Source organism: Oncorhynchus nerka, linkage group LG7 (assembly GCF_034236695.1).
Source record: "Oncorhynchus nerka isolate Pitt River linkage group LG7, Oner_Uvic_2.0, whole genome shotgun sequence".
NCBI lineage: Eukaryota > Metazoa > Chordata > Actinopteri > Salmoniformes > Salmonidae > Oncorhynchus > Oncorhynchus nerka.
The window spans coordinates 56,257,384-56,271,996 of NC_088402.1; the positions used below are offsets into that span (position 1 = coordinate 56,257,384).

At 41.2% G+C, this 14,613-nt stretch overlaps 1 protein-coding gene across 1 annotated transcript in view; it reads right to left on the reverse strand.

The window, feature by feature from the left end:
- Positions 1-8,471, reverse strand: part of LOC115132009 (ephrin type-B receptor 2-like) — a 61,850-nt gene extending 53,379 nt beyond the window's left edge. Inside the window, exon 1 of the mRNA XM_029664169.2 lies at positions 8,314-8,471. Within this exon, the coding sequence (XP_029520029.1) occupies positions 8,314-8,386 (73 nt within the window). The 5' untranslated portion in view covers positions 8,387-8,471. The remainder of the gene's footprint in view (positions 1-8,313) is intronic.
- Between the last annotated feature and the right edge of the window lie 6,142 nt (positions 8,472-14,613).

The following is a 14,613-nucleotide window of genomic DNA, read 5'->3' on the forward strand; positions in this document are numbered from 1 at the left end:
GGCAGATAATTTTAAAAAGAGAGGGTGAAGTAGAAATTGGGGATGCTTGGGCGAGTTGCTGTGGGGAGTGCAGAGCTGTTGACTGGGGTAGGGGTAGCCAGGTGGAAAGTATGGCCAGCCGCAGAAATATGCTTATTGAAATTCTCAATTATAGTGTATTTATCAGTGGTGACAGTGTTTCCTAGCCTCAGTGCAGTGGGCAGCTGGGAGAAGGTGCTCATATTCTCCATGGACTTTACAGTGTCCCAGAATTCTTTTGAGTTTGTGCTACAGGACCTCACTCAATGACCTGTATACGGCCATAAGCAAACAGGAAAATGCTCATCCATATGCGGCGCTCCTAGTGGCCGGGGACTTTAACCTTTTGCGTGTAGGGGGCAGTATTTTAGTTTTTGGCTAAAAAACGTACCCATTTGAAATGGCCTATTTCTCAGCCCAAGAAACTAGAATATGCATATAATTTTCAGATTAGGATAGAAAACACTCTAAAGTTTCCAAAACTGTAAAAAAATATTATCTGTGAGTATAACAGAACTGATATTGCAGGCGAAACCCTGAGGAAAATCCAATCAGGAAGTGCCTCTTATTTTGAAACCCTTCTGTTCCTATGCATGCCTATCCTCCATTTAAAGGGATATCAACCAGATTCCTTTTTCTCTGGCTTCCCTAAGGTGTCAACAGTCTTTAGACATAGTTTCAGGCTTTTATTTTGAAAAATGAGCGTGAAGGATCACATTGCGTAAGTGGATAGGTGGGGGCTCTCAGAGTGAGTTTTTCCGCAACAGAGTAAAGCCGCCATTGTTCCTCCCTCTGTTATTGAAAAACCTACAAACTCGGTTGATATATTATCGAATATATATTTTAAAAACAACATGACGATTGATTATAAAAAACGTTTGACATGTTTCTGTGTACATCATGGATATTATTTGGAATATACGTCGGCATTGTCGTGACCGCTCTTTCCTGTGGATTTCTGAACATAACGCGACAAACAAACGGAGGTATTTTGGGTATAAAAATAAACAAAAGGACAAAAGGAACATTTGTTGTGTAACTGGGAGTCTCGTGAATGAAAACATCCGAAGATCATCAAAGGTAAGCAATTCATTTGATTGCTTTTCTGATTTTTGTGACCAAGCTTCCTTATGCTAAGTGTACATGATGTTATGCTATGCTATCGATAAACTTACACAAACGCTTGGATTGCTTTCGCTGTAAAGCATCATTTCAAAATCTGAGACAACAGGTGGATTAACAAAAGGCTAAACTGTGTTTTGCAATATTGCATTTGTGATTTCATGAATATGAATATCTTTTAGTAATATTATTTGACTGTTGCGCTATGTAATTCAGCGGCTGCTGATGAAAATGATCCCGCTAACGGGATGGGTAGCGCCAAGAAGTTAATGCAGGGAAACTTAAATCAGTTTTACCTCATTTCTATCAGCATGTTAAATATGCAACCAGAGGGGGAAAAAAACTCTAGACCTCCTTTATTTCACACACAGAGATGCGTACAAAGCCCGCCCTCCATTTGACAAATCAAATTCTATCCCACTGATTCCCGCTTACACGCAAAATTTTAAGCAGGAAGCACCAGTGTCTATAAAAAAGTGGTCAGATGAAGCAGATGCTAAACTACAGGACTGTTTTGCTAGCACAGACTGGAATATGTTCTGGGATTCTTTCGATGGCATTGAGGAGTACACCACATCAGTCACTGGCTTTATCAATAAGTGCATCGAGGACGTCATCCCCACATTGACTGTACGTACATACCCCACCCAGAAGCCATGGATTACAGGCAAAATTCACACTGAGCTAAAGGGTAGAGCTGCCGCTTTCAAAGAGCGGGACACTAACCGGAAGCAAATAAGAAATCCCGCTATGCCCTCCGACGAACCCTCAAACAGGCAAAGTGTCAATACAGGACTAAGATTGAATCGTAATACGCCGGCTCCAATGCGGCAGGGCCTATTACAGACTATAAAGGGAAGCCCAGCCGAGAGCCGAGAGCTGCCCAGTGACACGACCTACCAGACAAGCTGAATAACTTCTATGCTCGCTTCAAGGCAAGTAACACTGAAACATGCATGAGAGCATCAGCTGTTCTGGACGACTGTGTGATCACGCTCTCCACAGCCGATGTGAGTAAGACCTTTAAACAGATCAACATTCACAACCTGCCTAAAAGACTACTGACCCATAGCACTCACGTCGAGATGATTGTGGACTACAGGAAAAGGAGGACAGAGGACGCATCCATTCTCATAAACGGGGCTGTAGTGGAGCAGGTTGAGCGCTTCAAGTTCCTTGGCGTCCACATTACCAACAAACTAACATGGTACAAGCACACCAAGACAGTCGTGAAGAGGGCACAACAAAACCTATTCCCCCTCAGGGGACTGAAAAGATTCAGCATAAATCCTCAGATCCTCAAAAGGTTTTACAGCTGCACCATCGAAAGCATCCTGACGGGTTGCATCACTGCCTTGTATGGCAACTGCTCGGCTTCTAACCGCAAGGCACTACAGAGGGTAATGTGTACTAGAGGTCGACCGATTATGATTTTTTCAATGCAGATCCCGATACCGATTATTGGAGGACCAAAAAAGCCGATGCCGATTAATTGCCCGATTTTTATAATGTATTTGTAATAATGACAATTACAACAATACTGAATGAACACTTATTTTAACTTAATATAATACATCAATAATATCAATTTAGCCTCAAATAAATCATGAAACATATTCAATTTGGTTTAAATAATGCAAAAACAAAGTGTTGGAGAGGAAAGTAAAAGTGCAATATATGCCATGTAAGAAAGCTAACGTTTAAGTTCCTTGCTCAGAACATGAGAACATATGAAAACTGGTGGTTCCTTTTAACATGAGTCTTCAATATTCCCAGGTAAGAAGTTTTAGGTTATAGTTATTATAGGAATTATAGGACTATTTCTATCTATACCATTTGTATTTACATTTACATTTACATTTAAGTCATTTAGCAGACGCTCTTATCCAGAGCGACTTACAAATTGGTGCATTCACCAATTGAAGTGGGTCTAGGGTGTCTGGTAAGGTAGAGGTGATGTTCTTATATGCACTTTAGTATTGCCAGTGTAACAGTATAGCTTCTATCCCTCTCCTCGCTCCTACCTGGGCTCGAACCAGGAACACAATGACAACAGCCACCCTCGAAGCAGCGTTACCCATGTAGAGCAAGGGAAACAACCACTCCAAGTCTCAGAGCGAGTGACGTTTGAAACGCTATTAGCGCGCACCCCGCTAACTAGCTAGCCATTTCACATCGGTTACACCAGCCTAATCTCGGGAGTTGATAGGCTTGAAGTCATAAATAGCTGCTGGCAAACACACGAAAGTGCTGTTTGAATGAATGCTTATGAGCCTGCTGCTGCCTACCACCACTCAGTCAGACTGCTCTATCAAATCATAGACTTAATTATAATATAATAAACACACAGAAATACGAGCCTTAGGTCATTAATATGGCCGAATCCGGAAACTATAATCTCGAAAACAAGACGTTTCTAGGCCGTCATTGAAAATAAGAATGTGTTAACTTTTTTTTTTTTTTTCACCTTTATTTGACCAGGTAGGCTAGTTGAGAACAAGTTCTAGGCAACTGACTTGCCTAGTTAAATAAAGATTAAATAAAGGTGTAAAAATCAGTGTCCAAAAATACTGATTTCCGATTGTTATGAAAACTCGAAATCGGCCCTAATTAATCGGCCATTCCGAATAATCGGTCGACCTCTAGTGTGTACAGCCCAGTACATCACCGGGGCCAAGCTTCCTGACATACAGGTCCTCTATACCAGGCAGTGTCAGAGGAAGGCCCTAAAAATGGTCAAAGACTCCACCAGCCACCCTAGTCATAGACTGTTCTCTCTGCTACCGCACGGCAAGCGGTACCGGAGCACCAGGTCTAGGTCCAAGAGGCTCCTAAATAGCTTCCACCCCCAAGCCATAAAACTCCTGAACAACTAATCAAATGACTATCCAGACTATTTGCACTTTAATAACTCTACCTACATGTACATATTACCTCAATTACCTTGACACCGGTGCCACCGCACATTGACTCTGTACCGGTACACCCTGTATATAGCCCCGCTATTGTTATTTCCTGCGACCAGGGTAGATCCTGGGTGGATCCTGCCTCTGTCACTGGAGTACTCACCTCAGTAAACCTCAGAACAGCATCATTCATCAGGGTTTCCCACTCTCCAATGTCAATTACTTTTCAATGACTTTCCAAGGACGAAGGTTTTTCACCCACTGGTGATCATATAAAGTCCCAAATGGACCACATCCTGATCCTGTTCCAATTAAAAAATGAGGGCCAAGCCTTGTATAATGACAATGATTTACTAAGCTTTTGCCACAGTGAAACGTTGCACCTGTTGTTATTCAGAGGGAGCAAAATTAATACAAGGAAGCATTTTACATTCAAAGGCGTCAATGTTCCACAGGTTCAAAACCTTAACAAATCTGGCCAAGAGATAGGTTTGTTTCTTTGGCACATGTGCTTGCAGTTCCAGAATGGGTTCATTCACTGTACCCAATGTCCATCTTGTCTGGCGAACGGTTGTCTAGCTTTAATCCAACCTGGAAACAAGGGTAGACTCATAACAAATCTATAACCATAACTACGGTATATATAGATTGTAACATTTACATGTTACACTGTTAAGTGTCTCAGTCATGTAAGTGTAACCACGTTTTGCAACCCCACCATAGGGAAGAAGGAGAAGTAGGTCGTTGGCTGTTTTGATGCTAAATATTTTCTGCCACTGCTCCCAGAGGGGAAAGAGTACTGCACCGAAGAGCAGCGTTACACTGCATATTGATTGACTTCCAAAGAGCAGAAAGGCTATGCTTCTTTTGGAAGCAAAAGGCAAAGGTGTCATGTCAACACTTTGGTTATACTGAAAATACAAGTGAAGAAAATAGGATTCAGTTATTTTTATTGAACTTGTGTTTAAAATAAGTGCTTTGTTTTGTCTGGAACAAATGGACAGGTAAGGGCTTAAGGTGGACCAAAATGGCCTCAGTCGCAAGACATTGCTAAAAACGTCAGGAAAGAGGAAATAGAAATAGATCATCATAACAAATAGTTAACGACCATAATGTATAATCATCCACCACCCAAAAAAAAAAAACAGCTAACTAAATGCATGGCATGATTATTTGCGGCAGAGTTGTTGTGATATTTGACCATAGTAAAAAGTGTATAGATAGACCAAAGAGGTGGATGGAAAGGAGAACCATCAAACATATGCTGTGAACAAGACATTCTGTATCACACAGTCCTTGCCAGTAGGCATGGATAGGAAGAGATCCTTTCTGTATGTTTCATAAAAGCAAACCATTCGTGAAAGAAAAAAAAAGAGTAGTGTTCGAGGTTGGAACTGCAGAGCCACCCAAGTACAGCCATTCAGCCATTACGTGTCAAACATTTACAGTTGCACTCCTCTTCTCTGGATAAAAAATACCTACATTCACATGCATGGGTACCATCTGCATCCAATTGGCATGTGTAACTAACCAACCACTACAAAGAACCCAGTCTGGTAAAGAAAAGAAAAAATGTCTGTGGTGTGACAGAACATAATGGGGAGAGAGAGATCCTATATGATTTCTCAGCCAGACTATGGAAGCCAATGCTGAGCCAATAGCTCTTGACGTGGCTGAAATCGGTCAGGTCTGCCCAGCTTACATAAAGGCTTGGGAACATGGACGCTGTGCAGCCCAACAAGGGGGAGGGAGGGAGGTCTCACAGCTGAAACAGAGGGACAGGAGGGGACAACAGGCTGGGAGAGCAGAGCAGAGCAAGCAGACGTCACATGGGCCCAGAACTGACAGACAGACATCACATGATCCCACACAACTCAGATATTTTTGACTGACTGAAGCAATTGAGGGGAATTATTAAAAGGCATCTAGACCTATAGATTTTTTTTCTTTGTTTTAGTCAGAAGGTTGGTGACATCGTAATAGGCCTTGGACATGCATGATGTTATGGACATAAGCACAACAGTCACAGTTAGGCAGCCATACTGTTAACCAGTAACACATTTGTTAAGTCATTTTCTGTGATTTTTATCACATATCTTGCTGTGCATGAACCATGTAACTAAGGTACAAATTTCACATGAAGGCCTAGTAGTTACTCTTACTGTAACTAATTCAGTGACTGCAGAGAGAGATAGATAACAATTACTCTTAATAACTTAAAATGTCCTTTCAATGTTAATTACAGGTTTAGTTAATATGTCATTACAATTTGTTACACTGTTGTTACCACAGCAGTAGCCTGACGACTCGCGCTAAATTCTGTGTTCGCAACATATACTTCAATCTGAGACTGCCATCATTGAAGTCGTTCGTAGTGACGAGGGGCACAAGGGGTGTTGTACAAAACAAAGTCATCAGAGATGGGATGGTGTCTAACAAATCAGATTACAAAGCCAATGACACATTTTCAACCCGCCGTTTTACTCACTTGTGTTCTTGCTCTGGCCCAACCCATCGGTTTCAGGACCAAACAGGCGGCCCCAAATGTGTTCACATTCGGTGAAGGGTCGGGGAGGTATTCAGATCCAGACTCATTGCGGAGAATAAAATAATATCCGTGGGTGTGACGTACCATTTGGCCCGGAGCAAGGACTCTATGTAGCCATGCAAGTAAATGAGGAAATCCTGAATCTCTAAGTTATTCTGCCATAAAATGTTCAAAACTCAGAATAAGTAGCTTTAACTCTCAACTCCTGAAAATCCAAAAGACAGGCCAAACACACCACAGGGCCGGATCAGCTTTTCAATCCAAAAGACAGGCCAAAGACACCACAGGGCCGGATCAGTTTTTCAATCTAAAAGACAGGCCAAACACACCACAGGGCCGGATCAGCTTTTCAATCCAAAAGACAGGCCAAACACACCACAGGGCCGGATCAGCTTTTCAATCCAAAAGACAGGCCAAACACACCACAGGGCCGGATCAGCTTTTCAATCCAAAAGACAGGCCAAACACACCACAGGGCCGGATCAGCTTTTCAATCCAAAAGACAGGCCAAACACACCACAGGGCCGGATCAGCTTTTCAATCCAAAAAGCCTTTTTGCGCTAGATTTAGCCATCATAGGTCAGTTATGCATCCCCACATCTGATTCATCTTTCATTAAATACAGAAGACACCTGAAGTGTTGTGGAATGACAGAGAGCATATAACTCAACACTTCACCAACAAATCCAATGGAGTGCTGATCATAGTGAATATTTGCTTGTTTTAAAATGACACTAGTACAAATAATTGGATATACCTATATCATAAAGATATATTACCATGTTATTGATATATGTATGTGTGTATGTATGTATGTATGTATGTATGTATGTATGTATGTATGTATGTATGTATGTATGTATGTATGTATGCCATCATTGTAAATAGGAATTTGTTCTTAACTGACTTGCATAGTTAAATAAAGGTTAAATAAAAAACAACAACAATTGGTTTAATGTATGTGTGTGTGTGTGTGTGTGTGTGTGTGTGTGTGTGAGTGATTGAATTGCAAGCAAAACCATTCATACAGATGATTCAACATCGCATTTAACATATTGGCAGACTATTTAACATAGCCTACCAACATTCTATTATCAAAGAAATAGCACATATGACTGAGATGGGGTTACAGGGTTACATGGTTTGTTCACTGCAAGTAACCCCCCCTCCCCTCCCCCCCCCCCCCCCACACACACACACAAACACACGGGCAGTTGTCTAAACCACATTTGTTACAATATTATATGCTATGAAGCAGATACATTTTTATAACGTACTGTATACTGACTACAGGTAGTTTAGGAGTCAAAACTTGTGGTAAGAACCATTAAAATGACTGAAGCACTGTTTTACCTATAGATATACTGTATTTCCTTTGAGTATTTTATCTAACGTTAGTTTTTTCTCTCAACATAATTTCATCAGACTTTGATGCATACAAAATAGCGGCGTTACAATTGTGACAGTCCCCCAGAAAGCATTTACTGTTGTCACATGAAAAAAATAAAAATAAAAACGACTTATTTACTTTTACACTACCATCACAATCCACCCCACTCCTAGATGTACATGATATGTGCGCAATATCTTACGAAATGAATAATTGATGGTGTATAATTAATGGATTTATGGTGAGAGTTTATTCACAATGACAATCATCCATGAACGTTTTAATTATGCATTCAGACGAGAAAAAGAAAAAGCAGCATTCTCTCTTACCTTCGACAGCCCCTACCATTGGAAATATCCATAAACAATATAAGATATCCATAACAACGGAAATACTTGGCATTTTGGCTGTAAAAAGCCAAGGTATTCATAGAAAACAGGTCCACCAGCGGGCCATTGACAGCGAATTAATCTACAAGAAACGCAAACCCTCACAGCCAATGATTAGAACGAACCGCTTTTGAAGGGAGAACACGCGTCTAAAGCCAAATTTGGGCGAAACCAAAGGGAATCATGCAAAGGGGTAGGGCAATGTATCTGTAGTTTGGAGATGGCTGCAGTTTTCATTTACAAGATACCTCTGAATAGAGAGTGTAATAATTGTTGTATTTAATATATGTTGTAATTAAATAATATCAAAGCACACTATTATACTGTAGATGTCATTATTGTTGTGTACATGCATCACTAACTAGCAAACTAGCACCATACTTCCTCCACCACCACCACCACCTACAGCCTACCACCAGTTGCAGCTGCATGATCAAATGGTTTGTTTTATTGATTGACTAAGGCTGTCTTCGTGGACATGTTTTGATCATTTATCAGTGCATCATCAACAAGTGAAACACATGCTGTTGAGAGGAGATAGAAGTTGCGCGGAGCTTATTTCACTTTATGGTCAGTCAAGTCACTGGTTCTTTGAAGCAGCTGCGTGAACATGGGATATTATGGGTTTTCAAACGCATAAGCTGCAAATGTCATTTAGTGTATATATTTAGCTATACTAATGAAACTCTGCAGGCGAATAAATAAACAAAACAATCTCAGGCATGTCAACTACTTTCAAATGAAAAGATTAGGCATATTTGGTGCTTCTGCTGGACGTTCACTATGTCGTTCAAGAACAATGGCGCCACCCTGAGTAGGAAACAGAGACTACATGATATGAGTAGTGTTTTAGGCAAAGGGTCTCTGGAGAGGATTAGAGTCAGAAAGGTTGTCTGCTGGAAACAGAAATGACAGATTGAAGCTTTAAAATCATAGAGAGGGTAGGCTATCAGGCAAAATCTGCCTAGTGTGATGGATCATTCCATTGTAATGCTAGGATGTTGTATGATCAGTAAGAAACAAGTGGCCCATTGTCAAATGTACACTTGATCTTTGGCCCTAACCTGAGAACATCAACAAAGCAATTTATCCTGGAATTAACCCCAATTTAGTCATGGATTAACACCCTCCATTACTCCAATCAACAGCACTTAAAGCAATGCTACCCCCCCCTTCCTACTCTTAGGATGGTAGGTTATTAATATCCCAACAACCCCTTAATTAAGATCTGCCCATCAAACAATTATGAGAAAATAAATGTTACTATATGTGTTTCTGCATTGCATTAAGACAGAATAACACACAATCAAGGAAAACCTATTAAAAATATAAACAATTAATCCAACCACTGACCACTGCATTGATATGTACATTATCCTACATGTGAATATATATTTGGGCCTTGAACACTGGCATTGGAAAACACTGAGTAAAGTTGTATTAGCATCATTTAGTGACTAGGTGGATCTAGCCCATCACATTTGTTGGAATGACACGTTTGATGCACATCAAACACATTATTGGTGTGTTGTTGAAAACCATATGCATTTCTGGCGTCACATTACACTCAGAGCAGGGGCACAGCTTTCACTGGGGACAGGGGGGACACGTCCCCCCCAATTTGATCATTGGAATGTGATACAAAATGAGGCAACAGTGTGCTTTAGGACTATGTGGACGCCTCCGAGCGGTCGGGTATGCTGTTTGGAGTGTATCCGACTAGATAAACAAAACAAAATATATATATTATCTCCCACCGACTTCTAAAACCAAAGTTGCGCTCCTGAATCAGAGAGTATGCAGCAGGCTGGCCCTGCATCTGTGTGCCTGTGCTGCCTGTCAAGACCCCTTAAAGGAATGACAAAATGAGGACATAGCATCCCAGTCAAGTTGACGTGTGTTCAATATTTACATCTAGAATATTTATATAAATTAATCATACCATGTGTGTTGTGGAAAAATGTATATCAAAGATTATGCCATCAATTGTTTGTTTCAATTAATTTATTTTCTGATCCCATTGCAAATTAATGTGAAACATGCCACTTGGATTTCAGTGGGAAAACCAGGCCGATTCACTGCAAATGCTGGTAGTAGACAAACATGTAAGGAGGAAGAAAATAGAGCAGAGTGCTTGCCGACAGGAGAGGGAGAGAGGGAGGGAGTGAGAGGGAGGTGGGGGCGCGGGGAGGCAAATAGGGAGTGGGTCTAGGGTGAGGAAATAGAGCAGAAGGATATGGGACTGACATAAAGGAATCCAACATAACTCAGCCTCAAGATGAGCGAGGGCTGCAAAATAGCAGATTAGAGGATCCAGGGGTCGTTCCCATGGAAACCTTTGCCCAGGGAGATCAGCGACCCTCTAGTCTGCAAATACGAGCTGAGCACATTGTAGGTCACACATGGCACCAACGACCCGATCAAGTCTAATCTGTCTTGACTTGTGGGTCATAAATTGAACAGGAAAGCTGGTTTGTTTCACTGGCAACACTCATCTCTTTATTAATGTAGATTCAGTCACACAGGCAAATTTAGCTACGCAACCAGGCTAGATGGGGAAGTAACTACGTCGGCCACACATTATTTTAATGAATGTTATGTAGATATACACAGTAGCAGTCAAAAGTTTGGACACATACTCATTCAAGGGTTTTTCTTTATTTTGACTATTTTCTACATTGTAGAATAATAGTGAAGACATCAAAACTATGAAATAACACACGTGGAATCATGTAGTAACCCAAAAAGTGTTAAACAAATCAAAATAGTAAAAATTAAGAAAAACCCTCGAATGAGTAGGTGTGTCAAAGTAGCGTCCGTCTGGCCACTCTACCATAAAGGCCTGATTGGTGGAGTGCTGCAGAGATAGTTGTCCTTCTGGAAGGTTCTCACATCTCTACAGAGGAACTCTGGAGCTCTGACCATCGCGTTCTTGGTCACCTTCCTGACCAAGGCCCTTCTCCCCGATTGCGCAGTTTGGCTGGGCGGTCAGCGCTAGGAAGAGTCTTGGTGGTTCCAAACTTCTTCCATTTAAGAATGATGGAGGCCTCTGTGTTCTTGGGGACCTTCAACACAGTTTTTGGTACCCTATCTGTGTCTTGGCACAATCCTTTCGCTGAGCTCTACGGACAATTCCTTCGACCTCATGGTTTGGTTTTTGCTCTGACATGCACTGTCAACTGTGGAACCTTATATGGAAAGGTGTGTGCCTTTCCAAATCATGTCCAATCAATTGAATTTACCACGGGTGGACTCCAATCAAGTTGTAGAAACATCTCAAGGATGATCAATGGAAACAGGATGCATCTGAACTCAAGTTCGAGTCTCATAGCAAAGTGTCTGAATACTTATGCAAATAAGGTCATTAAGATTTTTATAAATGTGAAGAAGAAAAAAACAGTTTTTGCTTTGTCATTATGGGGTATTGTGTGTAGACTGATGATTTTTTTTAAAATTCATTTTAGAATAAGAGCTGTAACGTAAAAAAAATGTTGAAAAAGTAAAGGGGTCTGAATTCTTTCCCGAATGCACTGTATATATATATATATATATATTGTAACGATCGTTGTCCTCCTCGGATGAGGAATAGGAAGGATCAGACGACCAAAACGCAGCGTGGTAAGTGTCCATGTTAATTTTAATAAATAAACTGAACACTGCAATAACCAAAAAACAACAAAGAGAGAACGTGAACGAAACGAAACAGTTCTGTAAGGTGAAGAACCACAAAACAGAAAACAACTACCCACAAACACAGGTGGGAACAGGCTACCTAAGTAGGTACACCTTCTCAATCAGAGACAACGATAGATTGGGAACCATACCAGGCCAAACACAGAAATACAAAACATAGAACTAAAACATAGAATGCCCACCCCAACTCACACCCTGACCAAACCAAAAATAGAGACATAAAAAAGGAACTAAGGTCAGGACGTGATATACCCTAAAATACAAAGGGATAAAGCACACACATATACACACACACAGATAAGCACAGCCATGGAAATAATGTAAAACATTTTTACAGGGTACAAAAGAGCTATACAACTAACGTGGTCTTGGATAAAGGTATTCTTTATAGAAGTCCATATTCTATGGGCTTACATCATGCGTTAGGAAAAGACGCCCAGCTACTCGCTTCCCTGATTTGGTCAATTCCGCAGACTCAGACTATGATCAAACAGAACCCCTGACGATTTCCTGTCTGTAATTACACAACAAAGCCATCGGGTATTATTTTGAAAATGATGTTGAAAATGTGACCTCCAGGCAAATACCAGTGCTTGGGATATAAGACTTTACTAGAAAAGCGTTATTGAAGCCATAGAAATCGAATTCATTGCAAAGAATAGGGGGAAATGGTCAGTGTGGCTTGGTGAGATGAGCCTAGGCGGGGGTGTCTCCTGAATACTGCAAGGCTGAGGGAGATTACTCAGGGTGTGGCGTGAGGTGATGAGGTCCAAGGTGGATGTCTGAAGATGTCCTAATATGGATGCCGTACTATATAAAAAATATTTCACCAACACAAATCATAACTATTTCCTGAAATTACTATTCCCAGTCCCACGCACCCAGTGAACTTGTCTTTGATAATGATGCGTACTGAAGTGCGAGTGCACAACATTTCTTTTGACATTGCTGGCGGAGGTGACACAAGCCTGCTCTGGAAGACATTTCTGGAGACACACTGAGTGAACAACAAAGACTGCCACGCATCTGCAGGTAAAAGCAAATAGTTAATGAGTCATTTAATATCTGGAGCATGTGCCAGATATTGTTCCTCTGTGAATTCACCAGCTCTTTATTTTAGACTTTTCATAAATGCTTGGGATTGTATCTGTCTCTCTGGATTGTAATTAGCATCTCACTTTGACTCCTGTGTGATGCCAGTGTGAAGAGAAGACTATTCATGCTGGATGGGGTTAATGTCTGTGAGTCCACTGCTCAGTGACCTCCCACTCTCTCCTGCCTGGCTGCAGTGATGAGGTCACAGATGGGAGGGGTCAGATATGGACAGCAAATAGAAGCTTCCTCTATTCACTTGTGTGAGCAAAGGTGGAAAGGTGTCTTGAAAAGGCTTTCGTTTGCACTCTCCCTCACGCTTGCATTTTGGTACAGTCCTTAATCAGACACGAAAGCACATCTAACACACATTTTGAATATAAGACAGGCTCTGAAACGTAGGAGCAACAAGGATTTCCTCCTCCACCCACATGCAGTAGTCCATTCTGAGGATGGTTTCCGCTTTCACTTTGTGTTTTGTCTGTGCTGTATCGCCCGACTGCCTGGGATACAAACGGATACTAATGAAGTCAAGTCAGGAAGTTGGAGGACTTTTGCTCCGGTGAGCAGCACTTCCCGCGCAGGGTGACGTTTTTAAACAAAGACACTGGGTAAACATTGCTATGGAGGGTTGATTAAATCCCAGCCTGTAAAGCGGTTCTAGGATAGGACAGTAAATACCTGAACTGGGTACTGGTATGGAAGGCATGTAAAAGTCATCCCGAAAAACAGAGATTAAATATCAAAGGGTCATAAAGACTAAAGTGCTTCATGCACATAAATAAGTCAATCCCTTAAATGTACTGATCAACACAATGTAAAAAAACACAAGAAATACATTCGCTGGCTGTTTCCATGTCCACAAGATACCAAACAAGTTGTATTCAGAATACCTACAATTAACCATACAAAAAACACACAGACAGAAATAGCATTGTCAACTGCAACCGGAATGTTCACAGACTATAGATGGAGTGGGGCCTTGGAGACAACAGGGCTGTCCCTGGGTTTCCCTCTCCTGTGGAAAATGTCCTTGCGCTCTCTCTTCCGTCCCTTCCTCGCCTGCCTTTGAAAAAGGTCAAAGGTAATCAACGACATGTGACAAGGAGAGGAAACGTGGAAACAAATGCCCTTGTATTAAATGACACTCTCCTTCTCTACACGCACATCATCAGGCTAATGAGGTTTATACAGAGGACGAATCCCAATATATATGTTTAAGTGGTAAAAATAAATTGTATAGATAAAAGATAAGTAGCTTTGGTTTTTAAACGTGTCCATGCTTGTCTCCTCCAAGAAAACAACAGCTGATTTCTATAACATAGTGGTTAGCTGATACATATGAAGTGGTCAGCTGATACATATGAAGTGGTTAGCTGATACATATGAAGTGGTTAGCTGATACATATGAAGTGGTTAGCTGGTACATATGAAGTGGTTAGCTGATACATATGA